The sequence below is a fragment of the Sceloporus undulatus genome, chromosome 6, assembly GCF_019175285.1.
Source record: "Sceloporus undulatus isolate JIND9_A2432 ecotype Alabama chromosome 6, SceUnd_v1.1, whole genome shotgun sequence".
NCBI lineage: Eukaryota > Metazoa > Chordata > Lepidosauria > Squamata > Phrynosomatidae > Sceloporus > Sceloporus undulatus.
Genome location: NC_056527.1, coordinates 100,316,345 through 100,344,174, shown reverse-complemented (window position 1 = coordinate 100,344,174; position 27,830 = coordinate 100,316,345). Strand labels below are relative to the sequence as shown.

The window sequence follows — 27,830 nt, the reverse complement described above, 5'->3', positions numbered from 1 at the left end:
TATAATTGTGCAATTTGTATAATTATGTTTCCAAAACATTCAAATTGTGCAAATGCACTTCTTTCTGCACAGAAAATGTGTTTTCACCACACACACAAAAAAACATTTTTAATGCAGAAATCAGTGCATTTTGCACAAAAACACATTTTCTGCCCATATGTTGTTTATTTATATACAGAGCTGCCTGAATGAACTCCCAAAGTATGAACATTGCTTAAAACTTCACATAAACCATTGTGTTCAAGTGGTGCAAAAAAATCATTCATGTTTGTGTGTGGGCATGAAATAAGTGGAGATTTGCATGCCATTTTCCTGAGACTGCTCTGTTCATACCTGTCCTCCCTTTATATTGAGTTCCACATGTGCACAATCATAATAGGCATTTGTTTATTAAATTAACCATATCCTAATATGAAGAAATGGAAAGAGCTAGTTCTTAGTAAGAATGGGGAAAAATAAATTATACTAATGTGCAAGAGTGCCTAAATATGCCAAAGGCACCATGTCCTGTCTATGGGCCTGAACAGACAGGCCAAAATAAAGCTGCTTTGGGTCAGTTTGGAGGTATGCTGTTTCAATGCTGCATGTGTCCTAAGAGGCCAGAAGCCGTGCTAAAGCCATGCTTTGGCACAGCTTCTTGCCTCTTAAGATGCGTGTGTCATTTAAACAGCATACCTCCAAACTGACCGACCCAAAGCAGCTTTATTTTGGCCTGTCTGTTTGGGTTCTATCTTGTCTAGATTAAATTTCAGTTTGTTCAGCCTTATCCAGTCCATTACAGCTGCTGACAGTGATTCAATAAAGAAACAACTTGCTTTGATTTAGGTGGAAAGGAGAAATATTGAGTTGAGAGTCATGTGTGCATACTTGAGATATCAAATGCCGAAACTCTGGATAACTTCTTGTGGTTTTTTGTAGATATTAAACAGCATTGGGGACAGTACCAATCCCTCAATGAATCCACAGGCCAATGTGATTTCTAATTCCTAGTGTAGGTCCTCTACCAAGGTGACCAAGCTGTCTCCATCCCATAGTTGTTTCCATGAACTGATTATTTTAATTGTACTTTAACTTGCTGCAAATTATTTTATCTAACATAATGATATACATGGTCTGTATAGTAGCAATATTCTTATTATTTTGAGGGTGATTACAATGATGATGTTTATGATCATCTTCTTATATGACTGTAAAGATATCTTGCATCAGTATAACATTTCTTCCCATTTTTGTTTTTTGTACAGGCTTATTTCCCACTCTTGAATTTCTTTACACATCCTATTAATGGGACATTTGTGTCTTCACAGCATTCCCCTACAGGGATACAGTAAAGGTATCTTGTTAATTGTTTAGAAGAAAAATATTTGTGCTGTTCTCTGGATACACTGGGGGCTTCTTACTTTAACTTGACTACTCTGCACCCAAGGGCACTCTCTAGATAAAGCTGTTTGCATCATTTTTTAACTCTAACGTTGACAACTAATACTCCCTGTTCTTACTATTTCAAAGATTGGCATCCAATTGATATATATTATTTATATACAATCATAATCCATAATTGAATTATAGTAAAACACACGCAAACACAAATGCATGCACATGCACAGTTGTCCTTTTATAAACTATATAAATGTCTCCCCTGAGACAAGTTTGGTCACATATGTACTTTTCTGTCAATGAATACAAGAAAAAGCATCTGAATCAGGTATGCTTGTGATATTAAACAGAATGTGATGTTTTCAAAAAGCACGTTGACAGTGATTCAGTAAAGAAAGAACTTGCTTTGATTTAGGTGGAAAGGAGAGATACTTAGTTGAGGTCATGTGTGCATACTTGAGAAATCAAGTGTAGATATTAAACAGCATTGGAACAGTACCAGTCCTTCAGTGATCCCACTGGTCAATGTGATCTCTAATGCCCCTTTCCCAACTGTGATAAACACTTCTGATATCTGTTTTAATTTTTATTTGCTTATTTATTTATGGCGGCATCCCAGAAGCCATGTGAGTCAATGCACACATTAACAATAAAGTGTCAGTGGAAAACTGTCATATCTTGCCATTTGTCCTTTTTTTATTACATAATCTCTTTTGCCAATTTTCCAGGTGTATTTTAAAGATAATTGTGTTCCATTTATTCAGCTCATCCATGTACACAAAGAAGTTTAACGAAAAATAAATTAAGAGAAACTCCATGGAAAACCAGGCCTATATAATCTTGGGGCTAAGGCTCTTTACCCCAAGGTCAGACTGGATCCTCAGGATCCATGTCTGTAATGGTGGGATTGGGCCTGATCCCACCACAGGCATTTTGGCCTGCATCATCTAAATCAGATGATGTGAGGCTGACGGGAACCCAGGCCATTTGGTACGTGCAGAAACCCCGTAATTTCTCTTCTCCTTGTTTTGTACTAGTACACCCTTTCATCTCATATAGTCATCTAGTTTTTTGATCACAGTGAAAACATGACAAAGAGAAGTTCTCAGTAGATATATTTCATCATGAGTTTTTTAGATCAAGGTGGTAGAATGTATGTTGTTCAACTCCAGCTCCCATTATTCATGCCCATTGCCCATGCTGGCTGGCCTTATGGAAGGTGGGGTCTTATAGTTGCTGAACCACCACATTCCCCCAATATTATTTGCAATATAACCACACTCACAAATGTTCCTCCTCATATGTGCACTACGAGGATATATAAAAATAACCTATGTTAGAGTTGACATGAGAGTTACAACGATAGACATAAAAGACAGAAAGACATAAACTGCTTTAAACTCTTCAGATATGCTCTGTAGATGTTTAAGGATGGTACAAAAGATAATGTTTCAAAAGACAAATCTTTAGAGCCCCTCAGTTTCCAGTCTTGGAATCCATGCATTCACCATCTCAATTCCTTTTTTCCCCTTTGGTTACCCAGTATCTATGTTTATCCAACAGGACATTTCATTCCTATATTTCTCTTCAATGCCTCTTTCACTTCCTTATTTCTCAGGCAATAGATGAGCGGATTGAGAGCTGGAGTGACCACAGCATAGAAGATGGACACTATTTTGTTGAGATTAAAAGGATGAATTTTTCGAGGCCTGGCATACATGAAAACTGTTGATGAGAAAAAGATAATGACCACAGTGAGGTGTGAAGCACAAGTTGAGAAAGCTTTTTTCTTTCCTTGGGTTGTGGGGATGCGAAAAATAGACGTGATAATGAACAGGTAGGACACGATGGTTACAGAGAGTGGACCAAGGAGGATGACCAAGGCCAAGATGAAATCCACCAGTTCAGCCACTGACATGTCAGTACATGAGAGGTTGAGTACTGGGGAGATATCACAGAAAAAGTGATTAATTACCCCAGGGCTGCAAAAGGTCAATCTGGATATAAAGATGACTTTGACAAAGGATACAGAGAAGCCACACACCCAGGACAGCACACCAAGCTGGAAGCATAGTCTATGGGTCATGATAGCTGAATAGCGAAGTGGGTTACACACAGCTATGTATCGATCATATGCCATGACTGCTAGGAGGACACATTCAGTGCACATCAGTGAGATGAAGAAGTAGAGCTGAGCCATACAACTCTGAAAGGAGATGATCTTGTTCTGTGACCAGAAATCTATTAGCAGTTTTGGAATTGTGACACTTATATACCAGATTTCCAAAAAAGATAAATTTCCAAGGAAGAAATACATGGGTTTGTGAAGATTCCTGTTACTTTTTACTATGGAGATAATGATGAGATTCTCTGAAACAGTTAGTATGTAAGTTAGGAAGAAGGTCATAAAAAGGAACAGCTGGAGCTCCAGTCCAGAGGGAAACCCCAGAAGGATGAATTCAGAAATGATAGTGTAGTTCTCCATCTTCCCAAAAGAATGGATCTGCTTGTACCAGTAATGAGATCCTATATAGAAGGAAGACAATAGTTAATCATGAAATTTAATTTTAAAAAAATTACAGCAAAAAAGTATACACAGGGAGCACGTATATCTACTTGCTATTAACAGTTTTAAAATCACATTTATTTTCCTAAAAGAGACTTTAGTGCATGCTTAATTCCTTTAAGGAATTTGATTGATCTTAAGTATATTTAACATTGTATGTTTAACTTTGTATGGTGGGTGTTCATACATTTTCAAATAAAATCAATTGAACATTTGTTAGTTGATTTAGTTCAGTTCAGATCCAACTCCTTATCTTCTAGCAAATATATGATTTAAAATAATCACCTTAAACCTAAAATGTCCGTGTCTATGCTCAAAAGAGTCACATCAGTCATTTATAATAACTTTTATATGCTCATTACAGAATTTTTAAAAAAATCTTTTTCCCTTTGACATAATAGATGCTGTGGTATACCAAAATGTATTTTAGAAATTTCCCTCAATATCAAGGCTATTTGGAATAGAGATGTGATGAATAGTTGCACATTTTGGTCCTGAAGCATGCTGCAATACTTTGAAAAAAGGGTCAACAAGCATGGCTTTTTTTTTTTCATTTCTGGAGTTTCTATTTGGCAAAAATGAATAAATAAATAAATAAATAAATAAATATGGCCCAACTATGTGTGTGAGTGTGTGTGTGGACATCAGCAGGTTTTGCACAATATACACCTTTGTCTTCCTTTGTCTTAATGTCTTCCAAAGACATTATTTTCTTTGGAAGAAAACATTTTTAAATATATATATATATATATATATATATATATATCTTAAAATGTGAAAAATCAGCAAAACCTGCCCCCAATCTACTGTCTTGACCAATGACCATGGAAGGTCTGTGTCCTTCATTCACAAATTCCCTGTGATATCAGTGTTTCCCACACTTTAAACCAGGTCCAGATGACATAAAGGATGGCACTGGTGAGTCTGGTCAGTGTGAACATCTCTCTGCCCTTTCCATACATTAAATTTTCCAACACATTCATTGAGTTTTATTTTCACTGAACCTCCACTGAAATCAATGTGACAATTTACTCATGACTTAAGTCTATATTGACTTCAGTACAAACAAAGTACAACTGACATACTCTGAATCCACTCCAACATCTCCTTTATCACTGGATTTCAGCATATAGAGGCACAGGAAAAGATAGATATAAATTAAGATTATTTTTTCCCCAAAAAATCTACAAATTTCTTTTATTTTTAATTCATAAATTATCTTTTCAAATAAACCTATACATGCGCATTCCACACAGGCCATATCTGCTTATCTCTACTGTCTTTTTGCCCATATATATAGTCTGATTATCCATATACCTTTCCCTATGTTTCAACACGTCTATCCATCCTTAATAGATCCTATGTGTTGTGGAAATAAGCCCCAAGCTCTTTATACAATCTTTTAAACACATATCAAGGTATTTAACACATATCTTCATCAGCCAGAATTTACATGAACAACCCGCTACCTGTCTCTTCTCTGTTATGTCTGATGATGAAAAGGAACGTCTTGTTGACACCATTAATAATATATTACACCATGATAATTAGAAGATCTTTGCAACACCATTTAGATAAAAAAATATATCTTTATTTTAGTCTTGTTTTTATCTAGACATCATTACAAATTCCAATAAAATATTACCTGAACTGCATTCCTTGGACAAATAAGAATATTATAACTTAAACATCCACTGGATTTTGCACTTCTCCAAATACTGCAGCACTGTTTCAGCAGGTTTGCACACTCCTCTGGGATTAGATTCCACTGAACTCAATGAAACTGGAATATATGACTGCACTGTAAATGTATCAAAACCCATATAAGAAAGAGCTAATGACATTCCAATATGCATTAAAATATCATTTATTTGTTTAATGCAAAAATGGAATGGAAGAGGACATACAGAATTGACACACTTAAAGAGAAATCCAATTCCTAAACCTTATCTAATTGGAACATTACTATTTCCATGAAAATTCCTTTTCCTTTAGTAGTTATTTTTCTGGAGAAAATACTTGTTCTATAACTTATAAACAAATGTCCTTTGGTGCATAACATTAGGAAGGGAAATGGTGTGTGTGTGAAGAATAAATAATGGCTGAAATTCTGTTGGTTAGTCCAAGTGGAGTAGACCCATTGAATCAATGGCATACCAACACAAAAGAAAATTCAGCTGCTTCCATGGCTCTGCCTGTCGTCAAGACCAATCATAGAACTTAGGACAATGATTTTAGATCTGTTTCCCATACTCTATGTTGAAATAATTTACTTCCCTTTCATGTTATTTGCAGGAGCATCATCATCACCAACCTCAATCTCAACAGCAGTCTCTCCAATAATCTCTTACAGACCCACTCATTTCTGGATGGTAGCATCTAGGTATAAAAACAGAGCTAGAGAACAGAGGACTCATTTGTGCATTTGGAAAGAAGACAACGATGACATTCATTTGCCCATTCAGTGCTAGTATCAATGAAAATAGAAGCGTTGATGTATTTTAACTCACATTTGCTTTAACTGGCTCAAGAAGCAAAAAAGTAGCATGACAGGTCTGCTTGCAGGTTTTCAGATAATCATGTTGCTGGTTTGAGACTGTTATCAATGCATCAAATACCAAACAATATTTTCAACATGCCTATAGCCTTTCATAGCCTTCAGAGATTTTACGGTGGTGGTTTCTTTGCTTAGAGCAAAATCCCTTGGTCTTTTGAAAGCAAATTCATGAGTGGATGTCTTGATTTATATTTAATGAGAAGGCAGACGGTCTCCATAGTTCCTCATGATCCCTTAGTGGGAAAAGAGGGTTAAAGGAAACAAAGTCTTGAGTGAAGCATAAAGTACCTGTGTAATTTACTTTATGGCTTGGTGTTAACTGTCATGTAGAAAATTGTTACTAGCACTGAATGGGCAAATGAGTGTTAATATATCCAAATTAGCCTGAAATTCTATAGTTGTGAGGAGGACTCATTGAAATTGTATGATGAGATAAATATAGAATACACTTTTAGCTAAATGTGGATAGGATGGTAAGGAGTCAGCCATTCTCATCAACACATTTTTTAAACATAATCTTAAATAAATAAAAAGATTATGGGACTATTTAAAAAAGGCGAAAGGATGACAGATTAATTCAATGAAGCCACAGTTTTAGAAAGTGAAGTGGAAACTACTCTCAAAGCACATGGGAGAAAAAAAATCACCAAGAATAGATTTCATACCAACAGAACTGTTTCAAGCTACAGAGACCAAGATACAAAGCACACTGCAGAAATAATGCAGTTTGAGACTACTTTAACTGCCTTGGCTCAGTGCTATGGAATCCTGGGAACTGTAGTTTATTGTGGCACCAGAGCTCTCTGACAAGGACTAAATGTCTCACAAAACTACAGATCCTATAATTCCCTAGCTTTGAACCAGGTCAGTAAAAGCTGTCTCAAACTGCATTATTTCTGCAGTGTGTTTTGGACCAAAGTCCACTAAAATTGTGACTAAATCTGCCAGCAAACATGGAAAACAAAATAATGGCCCACAGACTGGAAATGCTTAATGTACATTCCAGCCCCTGAGAAAAGGGACACCAGGGATGGACGTAACTACAGGACTATTGCATTAATCTCCCATGCAAACAAACCAATGCTCAGAATTTCAAAACAAAAACTTTTATCATATATGGAATGAGAAACGTTAGATGTCCAAGCTGGGATCAGAAAAGGAAGAGTCAGTAGGGGGTCATAATGCACGCATATGTTGTATAATAGGGTGCATCAAGTAATTTAAGAAGAAAATCAACCTGTGTTTTATAGATTACAGCAAAGCCGTTAATAGTGTAGAAGATGATTTTAAAAAATATGACTCACTCTGAAAGATGTGAGAGTGCCACAACATTTGCTCATCCTGATGTGTAACTTATATGCATGACAAGAGGAAAGAATATGGAGAAAGAGCTAAATTAATTAATTAATTAATTAATTAATTAAAATCTACACCTGGATTATATAGTTTCTGAATAGGGCATGAGGTATTCCAAATCTTGACTCAACACAGTGTGACATTAGGTTTATAGTGGGGTGCATTTTAACAAAACCTCCTGGACACCAGCAGTCTACTTAATTAGTAATATCAGAGGTAAAATGTTTAGTATTGTTAGAGTCAGATGCACAGTTGTGAAAGCTGGACAATGAAGAAATTTGACAGCAAAACAATCAACTCATTTGAAATATGTTGTAGGAGAGTTCTACAAAAACCATGCACTGCCAAAATAAAAACAAACACACACACAAACACCAACAAATAAATGGAGTTGCATCTGCACTGCAGAAATAATGCAGTTTGACACTACTTTGCGTATCATGGCTCAACTCTATGCAATTCTGGGATTTGTAGTTTGTTGTGGCACAAGAGCTCTCTGACAGTGAAAATATCTCAGAAAACTACAAATTCCAGAATTCCATAGCATTGAGCTATGGCAGTTAAAGCAGTGTCAAACTGCACTATTTCTAGAGTGCAGAAGCAGCCTAAATTAATCCTGAACTCTCCCTATTAGTCATAATGACTAAACTGAGGTCATTGCACTTTGGCCATATCGTGAGATGACATGACTCATTAGAAAAGTCAGCAATGATTGATCAAGTGGGAGACAGTAGGAAAAGAAGAGGATCACATTCAAGATGGATAGACTCAAATAGCCCTGAATTTATAGGATTTGAGCAGGGCTGTTGATGACAGGTTGTCTTGGAGGTCTCTCATCTATAAGCCTCACTGTAAGTCAAAACTGATCTGATGGCAATCCACAGAAGTCATTCTTACAAGGAATGTGATGCCATCTGTGTTTGTTGATTCTCGGGGCCCATTGGCCCAGCAAGAAGGTTTTGCTGGCCTCTCATTGGAGAGACCAGAAGATTTAAATAAAAATGGCATGCTTTGAGCAGCCGTTAGATAGGGAGGGGGCGGGGCTAAGCCTATTTAAGGCTCTCCTGCCCTTGCCTCCCTGTCAGTTCAAAAGAGCTGGCCCACCCTCCCACCTTGACGACAGTGTAAGATTCATTCTGGTTGCTTCGGAGCCAAGTAGGAATTTTTGCCCTTGTTTTCCCAAGGGTTTTTTGCCTACCCTACACTGCTGGATGAGGAATTGGACGATTGGCTTGGGGTGTGGCCATAAATAGGCCTCATGCATAGGCGGGGGGAGCTAGTCAGTACGGTGAGCACTTCGGCACCCTCCGAATGGGTGAAGGTGGGTCTCTGGAATGGAGGTTTACGTCTTGAGGCTAAACATGAAGGGAAAGAGACTTGCCTTGGGGCAGGCTTGAGATTCAAACCCTCACTTAAGTCTTGAGAGTTAAGTGGGGAAGTCTTGGGTTGGCCTTCCGGATGAGGGCCGGCCAGGGGCAACCCAAATTATGGATTGCACTTGGGGCTCAGGTGTTTTCGCCCTTTTTGGAAGCTGGGGAATTGGTCTTGGAGCAGACCATCTGCCAGATCTCCCCTCTGGGCTTGCAGTTCTCAATTTTAATAAAGTTGAATTTTAATAAAGTTGCCCATTTTATAACCCAGTTCTCTGTGTCTGGTCTCGTTATTTAATGAGTTGGTCAGCAATGAGGGTAGATGTGTAACTTCCTGGATATAGTTTGCAAACAAATGGACTGATTTGTCTTTGTAATTAGAAATCATGGCTGAGAATATCAATTAATTCAAGGTTAGTTGCTGCAGTCCTTTCATGACAATATACTGGCTACTGTAGAGTATGAGTGGCAGAGAAGTGTCCATCTACTTTCTTGTCACTGGATGCACAGCACCAAAATATTCTCCAGGACCTTGGGGTGGAGGCCCATGATGACATCCATTTTGTGCCTCCAACTTTGTTATTATATTTCTCTGTGGCTTAGGCTATTCTATTACTTTGACCAAATAACAAAGTTTTCCCTCCACAAAAGGCAGGTGGAGGAGAAGAATATGCATATTGTTACCATCACACTCCTCCAATTCCTTGCACATATGGCAAATGCCAGTTATGGTGTGCTGGCAAGTATACATTTTGGCTTGTTAATTGAGACCACCTAAAACTCATTGGTTGATGCTTTAGACAATCTGGACTACTGCTAAAATAAATAATGAATAAAAAAATAATCCTATCTTTCTTATGTAGTTGGTTTCCATGGGTACTGCCATACTGCAGGATTAATGCAGTTTGAGTGATTTAATTGCCGTGGCTCCATCCTATGGGATCCTGATATTTTTTCTTTGCTGTGTCATCAAAGATCTCTGAGGCGGGATACAGACTGCTCCTTTGGGGCAGCCTGCACCTGCCCCTTTCCCCGACAGATCAGGGCCTTAGCGGCCACAGCAGCAGCCCCAGAGGCCCCGATCCGATGGTTTTCCAGGCCGCGGGGAAACACCAAAATGCCGCTTCCCCGGGGCCTGGAAAGGGGTGTCCTTGGGGTTTCATGCCCCGACAACAGTGGGGAGAGAGAAAAAGGGGCCGCTCGGGCCCTTTCTCTTTTGTATCACTGGTGCAGCCATGTAAAGGCTGCACCAGCGATACAAGCGGCGGAAGGAGCTCCGTTTCAGAGATCCTTCTGGTGCTGCTGGAAGGGCGCCACAAGCGCTCTGCAGCAGCACACGTGCATCATGCCCGCGCTGCTCCATTGGAGGCAGCGTGGCCATGATGTCGTAATGGCGGCGCCCATGTAGACAGGGCGCTGCCATTACTACACCGCGGTTACATGCTAGGGTTAGGGGGAATCTGTAAAGGATGCCCCGAGGCAACCATAGCAGGTATCCAGGCCGGCGTAAAGCGCCGGTCTGGATACTGCCTGAGAAAGCTAAATGTTTTATAAAACTACAACTCTCAGAATCCCATAGCACTGAGCCAGGGCAATTAAAGTAGTGTTAAACTGCACTAATTCTGCAATGCAAAAGCAGCTCTTGTTTTTCCGCTTTCAGCCAGAGATGTATGTTGGTGCATATTAAATTTTATTATTACGAAATTGATCTATATGTTCGCCATGGCATGGTAGATGAACTAATTCAACAAATCCCCTGGATAGTATCACAGGAATGCCCATAAGAACAAAGACTGTCCCATGGCATAAAATCCATTTGTAAAAACAAATAAGTTATGAAGATGGTAGATATATTTCTTCTTTTTCCAAGAGTCACTCTCACATTGCTGGGACATGCACTGCTTCATTATCTCAATGAATGTGGTAAGTGGTATGAAATTTGGGACAAATATGACTACTCCATAATTCTGAAAAAGAGAAATATCTAGCTAGCTATCCAAGAACAAGCAACTGAAAAATGTGTAGCGAATCTATTTATCCACTTGAATTTCAATTTTTTTCTTCTCAAGGTTGTTTTTTTTAATATGTATATTTTTAAATTCATGATTTGAATGGTACAGGTAATAGAAATTGTGCCTAGGACTGGGAGGTTTGGATTCACATCACTTTTGTCAAAAATATAAATGTGTGTCTTTGTGTAAGTAACTGTTATACAATCAATGTATGTGTGTGCGTATGTGCCTTCCAAGGCTTATGGCAACCTCATGAAATTTCATATGGTTGTCTTAGGCAAGAAATAATCAGAGGTGTTTTTGTCTATTCCTTCCTCTGAAATATAGTCTACAGCACCTGGTACCCTTTGGTGATCTTCCATCCAAGTACAACCTAAGCTGACCCTGCTTAGCTTCTAAGATCAGAAAAGATCTAGTTCCTTTAGGATATTTATGCTTACAGGTACTAAAGCTTCAAATATATGCCTACTTACCTGGAAGTAAAGCCTTGTGAATGAGTGGGTACTTACATAGGATTTTACTAGAGTACTACATTCCTCACTGAAATTAGTTTACAAAACCAGATCCTCCATGTAAAATATGCAGAAAAGGCATTACTGTATAGTGCCTATATTTCTTTGTCATTCCATAGAAGTTATATAGTATTGTCAAGTGCATGTACTATTATTTTCTATATTGCAAAGGAAAAATCTTGAACTTTCAGGAAATACCATGTATTGCATTGCTTGAGAGCTTGCACTGTGTCTACAGTGGGCCCTTAGTATCCACTGGGGTTTGGTTCCAGGACCTTCATTGTTATCAAAATCTGTGAATATTCACGTCCCATTAAATTAAATGGATAGTAAAATGATGACCCTTATATAACATGGCAAAATCAAGATTTGCTTTTTGGAATTTATAGATTTTTTTAAAAATGTTGTTCAAGCTGTTGATGCTTGAATCTATGGATAAAAAAATCCATGAATATGGAGGGCCAAATATATTTTGTTCTTAGTGACAATGATCAATTCTTTTTTGAAAATAAAACAGCTTTGAATAATCACATGATGACATGAAAAAGGACTGCTTAACTTGATTTCACAACAGATTTTTTACGGGAAAACTCCTGGGGTATCAAAGTGATAAAATGGGCAGTATTGTGTCAGGCAAGTTTATTCTTCAAAGCTTTAATATTCTAAGTCAAAAAGGTCAAGAAGAGTCACAAAAGTCCAGTCCATGAATTTGAATTTCAACTTTGAATTTAGCCTTTATAAATTCTTAAGTTCTTTAAACGTGGTTTTAGTATGTTTGATGTTTATAATTATGTTGATGGAGATACTACATCACAGTCAATGTTTCATAACTTTGTGAAACTGTAACTACATTGCAGAAACACAACAAAGCCCTGTTAGCAAATTACAAAGATGTGCTTCTGGGCACCAGTAAGAGTGCTCCCACACACCATGCTGAACATGGATAATGATCTGTTCTAGGATCTATTTGTTTGTCTTTCTGTCTGTCCATGGTATCTTTAGCATTCTTCTCCAGCACCATATCTCAAATGAATTGATTCCCTTCCTATTCACTTTCTTAACTGTCTAGCTCTTTCATCCATACATGGTAATAGGAAATACAGTGGCTTGCACTATTCTAACTTTCCTGTTCACTTGTACATCTTTACTCTTTAGGATCTTTTCTAGTTCTTTCAAAGCTCCCCGTCTCATTCTTAGCCTTCTGATTTATTGACTGCAGCCCCTGTTCTGATCAGTGTTTGATCCCAGGTATGAGAACTCTTTTATTATTTCTATTTCTTCATTGTCGATGTTGAATTTGTGTAGATTCTCTACGCTCATTATTTTGTTTTCTTTGTCCTCAACAGCAACCCTGCTTTTGCACTTTCTTCCTTGCCTGCACCCCTTTGCCAGTTGGGAAGCATTTTATTTTGACCTCTTCTCCTATGTAAAGGACTATCAGATGTGTTGGCACTCCCGGGATTTTAAGGGCATTCCATAGCCTTTCATGATCTATCCAGTCAAAGGCTTTGGTATAGTCTATAAAGCCTATGCTGATTTTTTTTCCTAGTCAGAACTAAATTACCAATTTTAGATCTGTGTATGTCATTCTCCAGTGTCCCATTCACCCTACTGAAACAATATAGATGAAGTGTTCTGCACAATCCAAAATGTATTTATTTAGTTGTTATATTTATATTCTGCTCTTCCTCTAATGAACTTTTTCCTATAAAAATTATTTTCACTTTTATGAGGTATTTCTTCTTGGGACAAAGGTAGTAAGTGTTCCAAGGTCACCCAGTGAGTGTCATAGCTAAAACCCAGATCTGCCATACATATTCCAGTCACTATAATCCCTATCTGACACTGGCAGTTACATTCAATATTAAGGTTAGGTAACAGTATTGCTGTTATTTATTTTAAAGCTGCATTATCTAATTTGCAGAACATCTTTTATTTTCATAATAATCCATCACAATATTTTGCATGGTTCTTTTCCACTAGGTAATCCCTTTGAGAAATGAAACTACGATCACTGAATTCATTCTTCTGGGATTCGGAGACCACCCTGACCTGCAGATTCTCTGCTTCTTGCTATTTCTTAGCATCTACATTTTGGCCATGACTGGAAACCTCCTCATTGTTTTTTTGGTTGTGAATGATAGGCATCTTCACACGCCAATGTATTTCTTCTTGGGGAATTTATCTTGTTTGGAGATCTGCTATTCCTCAACAATTGTGCCCAGAATGCTGACCAGCTTTCTAACAGGAAATAGAACTATTTCTTTTTCTGGGTGCTTTGTGCAGTTATATTTATTTGGCCTTTTGGTGATTACAGAAACATGTATATTATCTGTGATGTCTTATGATCGGTATTTAGCCATTTGCAAACCATTGCAATATCAGCTCTATATGAATAACAAGGTCTGTATCTCTTTAGCAGCTGGGTCTTGGATAAGTGGTTGTTTCTCTGTCTCTGTAGTGGTTATATGGATGGCACAGTTAACTTACTGTGGTTTCAACAGAATTGACCATTTCTTCTGTGATTTCATACCTCTGAGTAAGCTGATCTGTGATGATACTTCATTGATTATAGAGGTTACTTTCATGTTATCTTCTCTCTTCACTCTCCCATTATTCATATTAACAGTAACATCTTACATTTGCATCATATCAGCCATTCTAAGAATCGCTTCACCCTCTGGGAGGGAAAGGGCTTTTTCCACCTGCTTCTCTCACCTTATTGTGGTCACCATTTTCTATGGGTCCTTAATAATTGTTTATCTTCTACCAGATTACCCCATCATGAAAGGCTCAACCAAAGTATTCTCAGTTTTCTATACTATTCTTACTCCAATGGTCAACCCTCTTATTTACAGTTTAAGGAATAAAGAAGTGAAAGAGGCCTTGAGAAAATTTGCCCATAAGTTCATGTTGCCCCAAAGAATTTAAGAAATTATACTAGTGATTGTAAGTGGGATTCATCTAGATACTTTCAATTCCATCTTTTACGTCCCTGAGATAGCATGGCCAATGGTAAAGCATAATGGGAAATGAAAGTTGAGATATCTTGAAGAAGAAGTACATTGAGAATATTGCTTTATTAAAATATTTGACACATACCATTTTTTCACCCAAGGTCCTTGCCAGCTGCAGAAAGCATCCCCTAGCATGGACTTCTAGAAGGTCCTCTCCCCCATCCCTAAACATGGCTATGAAGATAGCAAGAAAGAGATCCTAAGATCTATAAGAGATGAGAACAAGGGAATAAGAAAGAGCAGCAGCCACCCCTCATCAGTGTTTTAAAAACTGCAAAGTACAAAACTGACATTAAAATTGCATTGATTTTATAAAAAATAATACATATGATGCAGCTTTCTTTGGCCATTTTACATGGTTTCTCTAAAACAGGGATGCAGAACAAATTTGGGTTATGAGTCATTTGTTGCAGTAAAAAAAAAAGAACCAAACAATAGCAAGTTAAATAATTATGTGTATAAATAATTATGTTCATGATACTCAGAATGTATTGTTTTTTCACCAATCTTTTTGTACCATTGATGGCAGTCATCTCTAATCTACATGAACCAGATGATGCCAAGGAGAATGACTATGCTCCTGACCACTAAGATCTCATTTCTCTTGGTTCAATGCCAGAACAGATGTTGTAGTGGGAGACAAAACTTATTTTAGCCCTCACTTTCATTTGGGAGAATATGAAAGGGGAAAACAGTTGTGTGTGTGAACTAAATGACAACTGCAGGAGTGCTGTTCTGTGCTAGGCAAAGCTTTCAGGTACTTCTCCATGGAGAAATTGGAGATAAAAGCAAAAATGGGACAAATGGGACACCTCCCTGTGCTTCTTCCTAACTGAGAGCTGAGTGCTGTTGTATTCACTCCATTTAATCTGATCTCTAATAAAATATAGAAGGAGGGGAGTCCACCTCTCTTTTCTCTGTTCTAAAAAGGAAAGTTTGGGGGAATTCCCAGGGATTATACACTTGTACCTCCATATTCGCTAGGGTTAGGGGCACAAGACTCCCGTGAATATGGAAAAAACCGCAAATAACAAAACCACCATGTTTTTACCTGAGAGGACACCTCTTTAGGAATCTAGGTCCTCCAGGGCAACTCTGTGGTCAATGTCCAACAGACACTTACCTTAGAACTGCCCTGGAGAAGCTACAAATGTCTAGTAAAGTATTCTCTCTAGGAATCTCTGGGTCTTTCGGTGGAACTTTTAGTTAAAATTGACCATAGAGTTGCACTGGAGGTCCTAGATATTCCTAGAGAGAACATATTAATCAAATCCGTTAATAGTCAAATACACAAATATCAAAGTCGCAAATATGGAGGAATGAGTGTATTTGAGGGAAGGAATAAACCTTTGGTAGAAAATGTATCTCCTGGACTTTTTGTGGATTCATTGGGATGAATTGGGATGAAGTAAAGGTTCCCCTGCCCTGCCCCTGCCCTGCCCCTTAAAGCACTCATTCCCCTTAAAGCACTCATTCGCCTACAGCCAACATTTGTATAATTGTTATTGTCATTGTCTCTTTGGATCACATCCATGTGATAATAGAAGCTATGCTGTGATTATTGTATCAGTTGATAACAGTTCTACTTCATTTTGATTAACTGTTTTGATATTTAAATTACACTACATAGATCCTATGAAAGCCTACATTGAAATGCAGTTCTGTATCTTCCCTCCATCCCATCTCACCCCACCCCACCCCATTCCCTTGCAAGCAGCAGTCAAACCTCAGCAAATGCTGCTACTGTCTTTCCCTTTGTGAAGCTAAAGATGCACATGCAACAAGCAAAAGAACACGGAATGAAGACACAGAACAAAGACACAGAAAACTTATTTGGTGCTACAACTTTTACTAGTTCATGCAACAAGACATGTTATTACATTTTCCAGTACTGCCCATTTTACAAAAATGTACATATTTCCCTTGAGATCAGTATCTCCAAACCCTGTTTTCTTGCTATAGCTTGTTTTGAGGAGAAATGTTCCCCATCAACTGTGTGAGGATGAATCTGATCAGGTTTTGCAGTCCTCAGAGTATGTCACCTCAGCAGAATAATCTTGGGACCTTTGAGTTAAGTTTTATTTTTCCTTCAAAGTGAGATGTTGCTCTGGGTTTCAGGATATTTAATACGTAATGACTTATCCTGTATCATCAATGTAACTGTGATGATGGAGCTCTATCATTGTAAGTACATCTGATAATACCATACCTACCTTTGCAGCCTGGGAGAGAAGTTTTTCTGAGGCACTGGAGGTTGGGATGCTGGGAAATAATATCAGCAGCACTTACCTGGTAACAGGATACATTAAGAACAGGCACTTGAAAAGAACAGGCACCCAAAAAGACCCCTCAGGAACTTGACACAATTACTTGTTCCAAGGCAGTGCACCACAGACATCATTTCCTAGCATCCTGATCTTCAGTGTTTTAGAACCTCTAGTTGGGTGCTGTCAAGCTGCAAAAGGAGGCTTTGGGGGTCACATTCAGTCCATCATGTCCCTGAATGTGAATCTCCAGCAGATTCAAGATTGTAATTCCACCTCATGTGTCCCACATTAAAAACAAATAAACAGACTTCAGTCACATTGCTTAGGTCTTCACTCCTACTTGAATTTTCTTAATTCTTTTAATGCTGTGCATTTTGTTGCTGTTTTCTTTTTTTAAATGATTTTTTAAATAAGGATTCCAGCAGAAGAAATGGTGAGAAAAAAATGTTATGTGTATATATGCAATAAAATAAAAAGTCCTGGTGAACTGAGAATATCACAATCATAATAACTGAGCTGATATAAACTCAGCCTCAGCCTCCAAAAATATCTAAAGAAGGGGCAAGTTGTCTTTCAATCAGCCTTTACTGTGCAGCAAATATTTTGACAAGATTTTATTTAACACTTAGTGTGGGGAATGAAAAAATCCACCAAGATGTTATAACACCTTTAAATAAATACATTTTATTTATTTCTCTTCAAAACATATACACAACAGAAGAAATATAAGCACTGTTCATAATGAAAAAGTCTTGGATTACTCAGGGGTGTTGGCCATGTGAAAAAAAAAACACTGAAATAAAGAGTGTTCCTGTGGCATTAAACTTGCAGTGGTTTCCTGAGACAAAGCTTCCTCTAAAAGGCACTTGGGAACTGCAGATTGGTGGGGATGATTAAATTTCCCATTAGAATCTTTTCTTGTCCTAGCAACACTTCTCAGAGATCCTTGAAGCAAAGAATAGTTAAACCAATTTATATCTGTATAGGAGGAAGGAGGGAGAGATGGAAAATGAGATGAAAAAAGATTCATTTAAAAAAAAGGAAGAGAATGAAATATTTTGGCACATTAGAGCCAAGGAGCACCTTTAATCTTGCTCATATAATTAAGTTTATCGCACAGGCCCTAAAATGGGCCCGTAGTGTTACAAAACGTGTGCGCTCATGGGCGCACACGGAACAGGATGGGGCTAAGAACTGTATTTTACTGCATGAAGGAATGCTGCCGCTGCCGCCGGATATTCCAATCACGTCCTCCTTCCGTTCCAGAGGGCACCATTTCTGAGAACGCTTTAGAACAGTTCTCAGAAATGGTGCTCTCTGGAACAGAGGGAAGACGCAATTGGAATGCCCGGTGGCAGTGGTGGCGTTCCGGCGTGCAGTAAAATGGAGTTCTTAGCCCCATCCCATTCCATATGTGCCTGCACACGCACACATTTTATAATGCGACGGGCCCGTTTTAGGGCCAATGCAATAAACTTCAATGCTTTGTTATCAATAGATCATGGTCAGAGCTCCAATACTCTTCACAAACACCCTGCTGTTGCTCACCATCTTCTTCAAAGCTTCTTTTACATCCTTGTTCCTCAAGCTATAGATCATTGGATTGAGCAGTGGGGTAACTACTGCATAAAAGACTGATGCTATGGTGTCCAGCTCTGAGGAGAAAGGGGAAATGGGCCTTACATATATGAAAATAACTGTGGAATAGTAAATTACCACCACAGTAAGGTGTGAACCACAGGTGGAAAACGCCTTCTGCCTTCCAGTGGCCGAAGGGATGCGGAGGATGGTTGAGATGATGAAGATGTAGGACACCATAGTGAGCAGGCATGTGCTGAGGATGACAAGGGAAGCCAGGACTGAGACCAGTGTAGAGCTGAGAAAGGCATTGCCACATGACCGTCTCAGGAGTGGGCCAGCATCACAAAAAAAATGGTGAATCTCCTTAGGCCCACAAAATGAAAGCCGAGATATTAGCACAATGGGTAGCAAAGGAGCCAGAAAACCACCCACCCAGGCTGCTGTCACCAGCCAAGTTGTCAACTGCAGGGTCATGAGGGTTTGATAATGAAGTGGGCGGCATATGGCTAAGTAGCGGTCATAGGCCATGGTAGCTAGAAGGAAACACTCAGTGGAGCCCAAGGCAAAGAAAAGATAAAGTTGGGCTATACAACCTGCCACAGTGATTGAACTCCCGCCAGCCAGGAAGCTTTCCAGCATCTTGGGCACAGTGGAAGTAGTGTACCAGATCTCCATGAATGAGAAATTGCCAAGGAAATAGTACATGGGACGCTGCAATTTATGGCTTGACTTGATGACTGAGATGATGACTACATTGGCTGTGATGGTGAGGATGTAAGTAAGCAAGACGAGGGTGAAGGACAACATGCGGAGCTGTGGAGAAGCTGGGAACCCCAAAATGATAAACACCTTCACTACAGTCCTGTTGGCAGATTCCATGTTGAAATCCTTTCTGGTTAGCAATGCAGTGAGAAAGAAGGAAAAAAGGGGAAATAAAAGATTTAATATTGTAAAACATGCTATGATTGTAAGAGGATTGTATATTTGTCTCTGTTACCTTTTGAAAATTGTCAAATGAGTGATTATTCACAACACAAATTTGCAAATTTAATGAATTCCATCTTAAAATGCTAGACATATGCTGATGTGTGTTACCGAGTTCTCCATACATTTAAAAAATAAACACAGGTGAATGATAGAAAAGCAAAACAAAAACTATTAAACATACAAGCATGCAGCAAAGAAATAGAAGACAAATAAAGAGCATTAAAAACCCACAATATAATAGTATGGATACAGACAAGATTATTCAGTCTACAGCACAGTTAAAATCAAGCTAGTCCCATTGTTTTCTTATCTCACCTGCCCGTATGTCTAACTGAACACAGTGGAGACTTACCTATTAATAGACGTCCAGAGTTTGTACTTTTTTAGTTACTCTAAAGTAGGAGTGGGTATGCTCTGGACAATAGAGGGCCTCACTTCTTCAATTTCAACTGCTCTAGAGGTTTAGAGTGCCATTTTTGGATTACGAGAAGTATTATGACAGGTTGTGTATCAAGCCGTTGGGGGCAGGGTCTACTTGAGGTGAGATCCACAAAGCATTTTAAAATCTGCAAACAATTTCAAAAGTTTGTTAAAAGGTGATAAATAATTTATTAAAGCCTTTTGAGGGTGTACCAGGGCCTTTGGATGTCTGTGTGGGTTCTAAAGACCACATTAGACCCCTAAAGAATCTAAAGCAGCTAGACCCCAAAGGGTCCCCATCTCTATTATAACAGAAATACAAGAGGCTTTCTCTCGCTTTGACCTCATGGTCAATGTTCCATCCCCAACCATGCATGCTATAGATATCTCTGGACATCTCAGACTGTGTTCCATACTTCCAGGAAACTGAACTGTGCTACCTGAAAGCTCACATTAAGGGACATTATAAAGAAACTGTATGAACAAACATGTCCTTATAAGAAGTTAGCCATTCACAAAAACAACACAAAATAATATGAGGATTAGCCATTCACAAAATATTTAGCTATGTCCAAGTTTTTTAAACAACAACCCAAAACCCCCCAGAAAAACTAGCCACCAGATATATCGAATAAATGACACCCAACCATCCAACCAAACAACCAACCAACAACCAACACTAGCATACAAATTATTGTACAAGTAGTTGGGATTTCCTTGGCAAGATTTGTTCAGAAAGAGTTTGTCACTGAAACTGAGACAGTGTGATTTCCCCAAGGTCTCCCATTGGTTCATCATGTCTAAGTGAGGATTCAAATTCTAGTCCAACATCCTATTTATTACCAAACCACACTCTGACTTCAAAATAAGAAAATAAACCATTAACTTCATTTAATGTTGTACCCAATAGCTGCAAACTAAATGAAATGATATTTAGGCAGAATAGAATGCAAGTCTTAACACTTGTACTGCTTTTTCCCCCCTTGGGGAAAAAAAGCTCAGAACCTCAAAGATTTTGTTTTCTCAGTGTGAGTTAGTGGTAGATGATGAATTCTATGAGGACATAATATATTCTTATCATATATGAAAATAATATATGGACATTCAACTCAACTATTCCATCTTAAAAATGGACAAAATATAGGGCTGAGTAGGCCAAGGACTGCAGACTACAAAAATACATCTATGAAGATAGATGGATGGGTAGATACCACCTTATATCAGTGATGTATAAATACAAAACAACATGCAAACGCATCAGTAAGACTTTTACTGGAAAGAAAATCTGTTAATAATTAAGAAGGGTAATGCATATAATTTGCATTTACTCTTCATAAGTGCAGCTTTATCTAGATCACAGCTATATCTTCAGATATATCTACCTGGTTACAAAATAGAATATGCTGGAGGCAAGTCATCTTAAATGTCTCCACATATGATTCTAAGCTACTTTCATGAGAACTGGTGCTGCTGGAAGTACATGGAGCACTGATTCACATGAACAGATTGGCACAAGTAATTTCCCTGCCTTGGTAACAAGAGAAGGTATACTACATATGTTGAAAGAACCGATAAAAAAGAGAGGTATTTTTGTTGGCAAAGACAACGTATCCACCTGTACTTTCCTGCCTCTGCAAGGGAAGAGCCATGCACCTTCCAATGAGTTATAAAGACAAAGACATTTTTGGGAATTCTGAAAACAGAATGTAAAGCTCACAGACCTCCCATAAACTTTGTCACTAGCATCTGGGATTCAGAGGTACAACCTCTAAACATAGCATTATCTGCAGTATCACTGCTGATAGAAATCCCTGAGTTTGCCTAAACTTATTAAAAGACAGCTAAGCTAATGCCTACCATAAAACCTTGTAGCAGTGAATTTCATATATTAATTCTGTATGGTAGGATGAAGGTTTCTGTTTCTCATATCTATGCTATTTCTAAGTTTTTAGCCTATTGCCAGTCTTTCCATACCCACCTTAACAAGTAACACTGAAGGAGTCTCTCATTCTTTGATATTTTAGTGAGCAAAAGGTCCTTCTAACACATTTTTGCAGCTTGGTATTTTCTCAGTAAAGTAGAAAGGCAGATATTATGAAGAACAAATACAAAAAAGAATATATATATATATATATATATATAGAGAGAGAGAGAGAGAGAGAGAGAGAGAGAGGAACAAGAAGAAGATCAAATAGATTTTAAAATAATTAATCAGAATGTATTGCAAGATTCATATATATATATATATATACACACACACACACACATATATACATACACATACATATATATTCACCTTAACAGAGTGAGAACAGAATGATCTACTGGAGTCACAAGATGATTCAGGTGACATAAAGACATTCTAACCATTATATAAAAATATTATTATTGAATGAAGCACTGATACCTACATTCTTCATAAAAGAAATACAATTTTCTGCCGATAATCTTAAAGTCAGTGTGATAATCTCTTTTGCTTGTCTTTCTCAATTCATTCACATGCTTAAAATCCTACATCTTATTGTTGCTTATTTTTTTAACCTATCAGGAAAAATTTGTACAGTTGGAGACACAGAAAGTAGGTTTTCCTCACATAGTGCTGCTATTTCTAGAGTTGCTCCACACACACTGGAGACCTACTGCATCTCTCTCAGCAATAACCTTAGGGATATGTTCACTAATAATCAATTATTTAAGCCATCTCTCTGTTTAGTCCCCCCCCCACACACACACATATGGTCATGATTCTTGTTCACTTAACCTGAAGAGATGTGAAAAAATGATCCAAGAAAATTGAGGGTCAAGAAAAATGATTCTTGGAATTTGAGGTCAACAAAAGGGATAACCAGAACCTTATTTAGAGGAGTCTTATAGTGCTCTGTCTCTCCAGGAAGATTTCAGATCACCCAGGTTCCTGGCCCTGGTAATTTACAAAAGCTTCTGATCAAATTCAGTGGCCAACTATTTTGCAGGCATCTGGATTGCTAACATTAGACATTTCATTTTGTAATACCATCCTAGAATTACTTGTGTTCTCGGTCTAGTACAAAGGAATCTTGTTGCAAGACTGAGAAAAAGAAATTGGTAGCACAAGCTTTCATAGACTTAAATCTACTTCATCTAATTGATGGAGTGAAATGCCTAGGAACAAACATTTATGAATGTTCTGTTCCACATGTAAATAGCAATAGAAATGTAAAACTTATAAGTATTAAAAAAAGAAAGAAAGAAAAGGCCAAGATCCTGCATCAGACACACTGGCCCAGTACACACTGCCAGGACGCGGCATCCTGGTGGTGATGGTTGGACTTGGGACTGCTCACCAACTGCAAGGTCCCGAGTCCCACTATATGTGGGTGGCACCATTACAGTGCTGCCCCACTCACACAAGGGGGCATGTGCATGATGTGTGGACGTCACAGCACCCACACGTCATGCAAAGGAAGAGATGTCATAAGGGCTGCAACACAGCCCTTACGATGTCCCAAAAAGGAACCGCTCTAGGCAGCTCCTTTTTTGGTCCGCAGCATTGCTGGGCAGTTTGGTTGCTATGGCCACACTGTGGACCAAAAACAGGCAGCTACAGACCGCCCTGAAAGGGGTGGTCTGTACTGCCCCATAGCTATGAAGACATAACTATGTGGTGAGTGGGGCACTGAAGGATGATGTGTCCAGCCCACTCCTACCAGCTCTTCACTGTGGGGCTGTACAGAAAGTCCCAAAGGGGCAGCATGTAGCCACCCCTTTTACACCTAGATTGGGGCCGTGGCAACCAAAAGGACGCTATAGCCATGGTGCCACAGCTTTATGATGCTCCTTCAGCACTGCTTTATGTGGATGCTGAGCTGGAGGAGCATCGTGATGCCGCACACTGTGCAGTGTAGCACGCAATATCACGGTGCTCTGACTCCATCCCCAGGCTGGTCCAAACTGCTAGTCTGCACAGGGCTTGTGTGAGGAACAAAAGCAGGGATGACTCTGAGGTACTCTCACAACTCTTTGGCAACTGTGGCTCATTGGCAGGAATAAGCTAGATATATTATCTGTCAGTACCTCACTTGCCAGTGATGCAGAACTCCATCCCTCAGTTCTGTTTGCTGGATTTTAAAGTGAATTTTGAGGGCATTCAAAATTATGGCAGTGGTATTATGATTGTAAATGTAAATAGGGACCAGTTACAAAGGTGTAAGTCTAACTTGTGACATCAGAACTGACAGGATGTCAGCACATGGAGGAATTTTGCACAGAATAATTTCTGAACTCATCAGTGCATTATTCATTTTCTTAGAGCTTTCCAACACTTAAGAAGCATTTTCAACGATTTTTTAAAAAAAAGTTTTGAATATTCCCTCCATCTTTATCAAACAGAAAAGGAAGAACAGTCACAGATTAAATCAAAATAAAACAACTAAATATTACTTTCTTAAACTTCTTGGATTATTAGGCCCAGGACGGCATTTTGTATAAAGCCCTTGAAATTCAAATCAGAGTGAAATCAGGCTAAAGGCAGGTAATTCTATATACTTTATCCATGTTTAAGGCCATTCGGTGTCATTTCTGCAACGGATATCCCATTTCTACAATGAACATTTGAATCTGTAAATAAATGTAAACATCATTTTGTACACATTTTCTAAAATTTAGCATAGAGATTGCATATATTCCCCCCATACATATGCATTTTCCCATGCCTTTCTGAAATGTACATATAAGATGTATGTGTATTTGGAATTTTTTACAATATGACAATTGTTTGATAAAATCTATCAAATATATGCAGTTTTATTTATGATTTTGAAAATATGAATGTAACGGTTTATATTTTTAGTTTCTGATTCAACCTTAAACTTCAAGAAAGCACAGATTTTGACACCTGCATGCCAATTGCATTTAGGTATTCGGAGTAAAAAGTTTGGAAATTTGCATTGAAGTACAACCAAACAAATTTCTCACATGTCTCTAATAACATGCTTAGTGTCCATGGTGACACCAGATCAGGAAACCAGACCTGAAGATCATCTAATTCTGCCGATGATCTGAATCATGTCTAGAAGATTCATGATTATTGTAGCTGGCATTTAGTCACCTTGAACCTCAGGGCTGTGGAAATGGTGGAATACTAATCATCATAATAATTAGTAATAGCATGGACAAAGGCTTGTATAAACCTGAATGCAAAGAAATAGTCTGGAAAATCAGTATGCAAAGAAATCTTGCAGCCTCTTTGATACTAACTGGAAGATAGAAGTAGGATGAGTCTTTGTCGACTTGAACCTGCTTCCTCAGATGGGTTACAATGGGATAGACTGATATTCAGTCACAGTTAACGTAGAATCATTGAAGTTGCAAGGCTTAATAGTAAATCTCGTGACGTGCCAGCACTGTCGCAAAAAGAACCCAGTTTTTCCGGGTTCTTTTTGAGGCGGAGGGATGCCAGGCAGTTTGGCTGCTGCCATGTCCCTCCGCAGTCAAAAAAGCAGTTACCACCCCACCCTTTCCCAAAGGTATGTACCGGGCCTGTTAAACATTATATACTGCTTAATCCACAAATGAGATATACATAGAATCATAGAGTTGGAAGAGACCTCAAGACCCATCAAGTCCAACCCGTCACCATGCAGAAATACACAATCAAAGCACCCCTACAGATGGCCACCCAGCCTCTGTTTAAAAACCTCCAAAGAAGGAGACTCCACCACACTCAGAGGCAACACATTTTGTCATTTCTATGTGACATACAAATGTTCTGAAAACATGGACAAAAGCATTCTCTTAATCCTCTCTTTCAGCCAAGATATATAAAACATCTAAAGTACTAATAACTTCTTTGAATGATTTATTTGCTTCCTTTCAACAAGTTTCCAAAAAGAATAAAAATAAGTAGCAACAATATGCATAAAATTTAAACAATGTTGTCCTCTGATTTCAGAAACATGCCACTTTTTTACTACAAATAGTTTATAACTACAAATAGTGGCAACCAGTTCCCAAGGACACTCTCTAGTGCAGTCATTAAAAGGCCGGTAGATTCATATAAAATCAGTTGCTCCTACAGATTTCCTAATGATTCTGTATTCAGTGTAATTTTACTCCATGTTACTTGAAGAAACTCTGTGTGCTATTCTGCTGAGGGTATCTTTGAATTCCCGATTCCTCAGGCAGTAGATAACTGGATTAAGAAGTGGTGTAAAAACTGTGTAGACAACAGATACCAGTTTGTTTGAGTTAAAGGAGTTGAGAGCCCGTGGCCGTGCATAGATGAAAATGGTGGCAGAATAGAAAATAGTCACAACCAGGAGGTGTGAGGCACATGTGGAGAAGGCTTTGTGCTTTCCTTTGACTGAAGGGATGCGCAGCACTGTTGAAATTATGTAGAAGTAGGAAGCAATTGTTACAGAAAGTGGACCAATGAGAATGAGTAAGGCAAGAATGAAATCAATCAACTCAGCCAGTGACATGTCAGTGCAGGCCAGATTGAGAAGCGGAGAAATGTCACAAAAGAAGTGGTTTATGATGTTGGAGCCACAATATCTCAGACGTGAGATGAAAACCATCTTCCCCACAGCTACAAAAAAGCCACTTATCCAGGAGCCTCCTGCTAAGCGGATGCAGAAGTCATGACTCATGATGACAGGGTAATGCAGTGGTTTGCAGATGGCAACATAGCGATCATAGGCCATAACAGCTAATAGGACACACTCAGTGCATGCCAGAGCAATGAAAAAGTACAGCTGAGCCATGCAACCAGTAAAAGAGATATCCTTCTTTTCTGTCACAAAGCCAATAAGCATCCTTGGGACAGTGACAGACACATACCAGATCTCCAGGAAAGAAAGGTTACTCAGAAAGAGGTACATAGGCTTATGAAGCTTGACATTCAGCCAGATCAATACAATGATCAGCACATTCTCCATTATTGTCAGTACATAAGCAACCAGAAAAACTGTAAATAGTGAGAGCTGTAGCTTCAGGCCTCCAGGAAAACCTATCAAGATGAAATCAGACACCTCTGTCCAGTTTGCCAGCTGCATCTCAGATTAGTTTCTGTTGTTGTGAAACTGTAATAATATTCAGAATGAAGATGTCACAATTTGTAATGCACACAGAAAGCTCAAAATAAAAAGTTATTTTTTCATACAGAGCCCTTGGACTGTAAAAGCCTCTGGACTTTATATACAGAGCCCTTGAACTGTACAAATAGTCTGAACTTTTTATACAGAGCCATTGGACTGTACAAGATTCATGTCACATGTACAGCCAAGTTTTCCAGTTCAGAAGCCTAATTTCATAGTGCAAAATCCAGACTAGTTCCCATAAAATTCAATGTGAGTATTGTGTTGCATGTTTGGCATAAAATTTGACCAAAATAAGTTGCTAAGCACCAATAGAATACATTGAGAATTACTTCTGAGTAAACATGTATAAATGTGCTTGCTAAGGCTAGGACCCAACAGAACATTTCCACTGGATTTTGTCATTTCTACAAGCAGAATCATAATGGGGCAATTGTCTCATCCATAAAAATGCCATATGGAACTTGTTTTCTGAGCCATGGAGGGCCATAGAGAGAAGGCAAGAGTCTTGATTCCACTGGTAAAAGTACTGGAATCTAGTAGAGGAAAAAAAAGGATCCTTATCCATGTTTCAATACAATATATTGGTTTAAACATATCATGAACTGTGTGGCAGCTTTGGGGATTTTTGTCCACCCCAGCCTGATCTGGAGAGGTTTCCAGCTCTCCAGAACAGGTTTTTAAAAGGTTTTGCAAGTGTATGGAGGCTTCATAAGGGAGGATGATTGTGTTCTT

At 38.5% G+C, this 27,830-nt stretch overlaps 4 protein-coding genes across 4 annotated transcripts; 1 reads left to right on the top strand and 3 right to left on the bottom strand.

Annotated features, from left to right (window-relative positions):
- Positions 1-2,929: 2,929 nt before the first annotated feature.
- LOC121933703 (olfactory receptor 6B1-like) lies at positions 2,930-10,070 on the bottom strand. Its single transcript, XM_042473690.1, has 2 exons — positions 10,061-10,070; positions 2,930-3,867 (listed from the first exon to the last, which is right to left on the bottom strand). Exon 2 carries the CDS (start codon positions 3,860-3,862, stop codon positions 2,930-2,932), a length of 933 nt encoding a protein of 310 aa, XP_042329624.1. The 5' UTR covers positions 3,863-3,867; positions 10,061-10,070.
- Positions 10,071-11,140: 1,070 nt separating this feature from the next.
- On the top strand, positions 11,141-14,681 carry LOC121933702 (olfactory receptor 8I2-like). Its single transcript, XM_042473689.1, has 2 exons — positions 11,141-11,149; positions 13,734-14,681. The coding sequence occupies exons 1-2, from the start codon at positions 11,141-11,143 to the stop codon at positions 14,679-14,681; spliced, it is 957 nt and encodes a 318-aa protein (XP_042329623.1).
- Positions 14,682-18,525: 3,844 nt separating this feature from the next.
- LOC121933701 (olfactory receptor 6F1-like) lies at positions 18,526-19,494 on the bottom strand. Its single transcript, XM_042473688.1, has one exon. The coding sequence runs from the start codon at positions 19,492-19,494 to the stop codon at positions 18,526-18,528; it is 969 nt and encodes a 322-aa protein (XP_042329622.1).
- A 6,614-nt stretch (positions 19,495-26,108) lies between these two features.
- On the bottom strand, positions 26,109-27,053 carry LOC121933700 (olfactory receptor 6B1-like). The gene has a single exon (XM_042473686.1). The coding sequence runs from the start codon at positions 27,051-27,053 to the stop codon at positions 26,109-26,111; it is 945 nt and encodes a 314-aa protein (XP_042329620.1).
- Between the last annotated feature and the right edge of the window lie 777 nt (positions 27,054-27,830).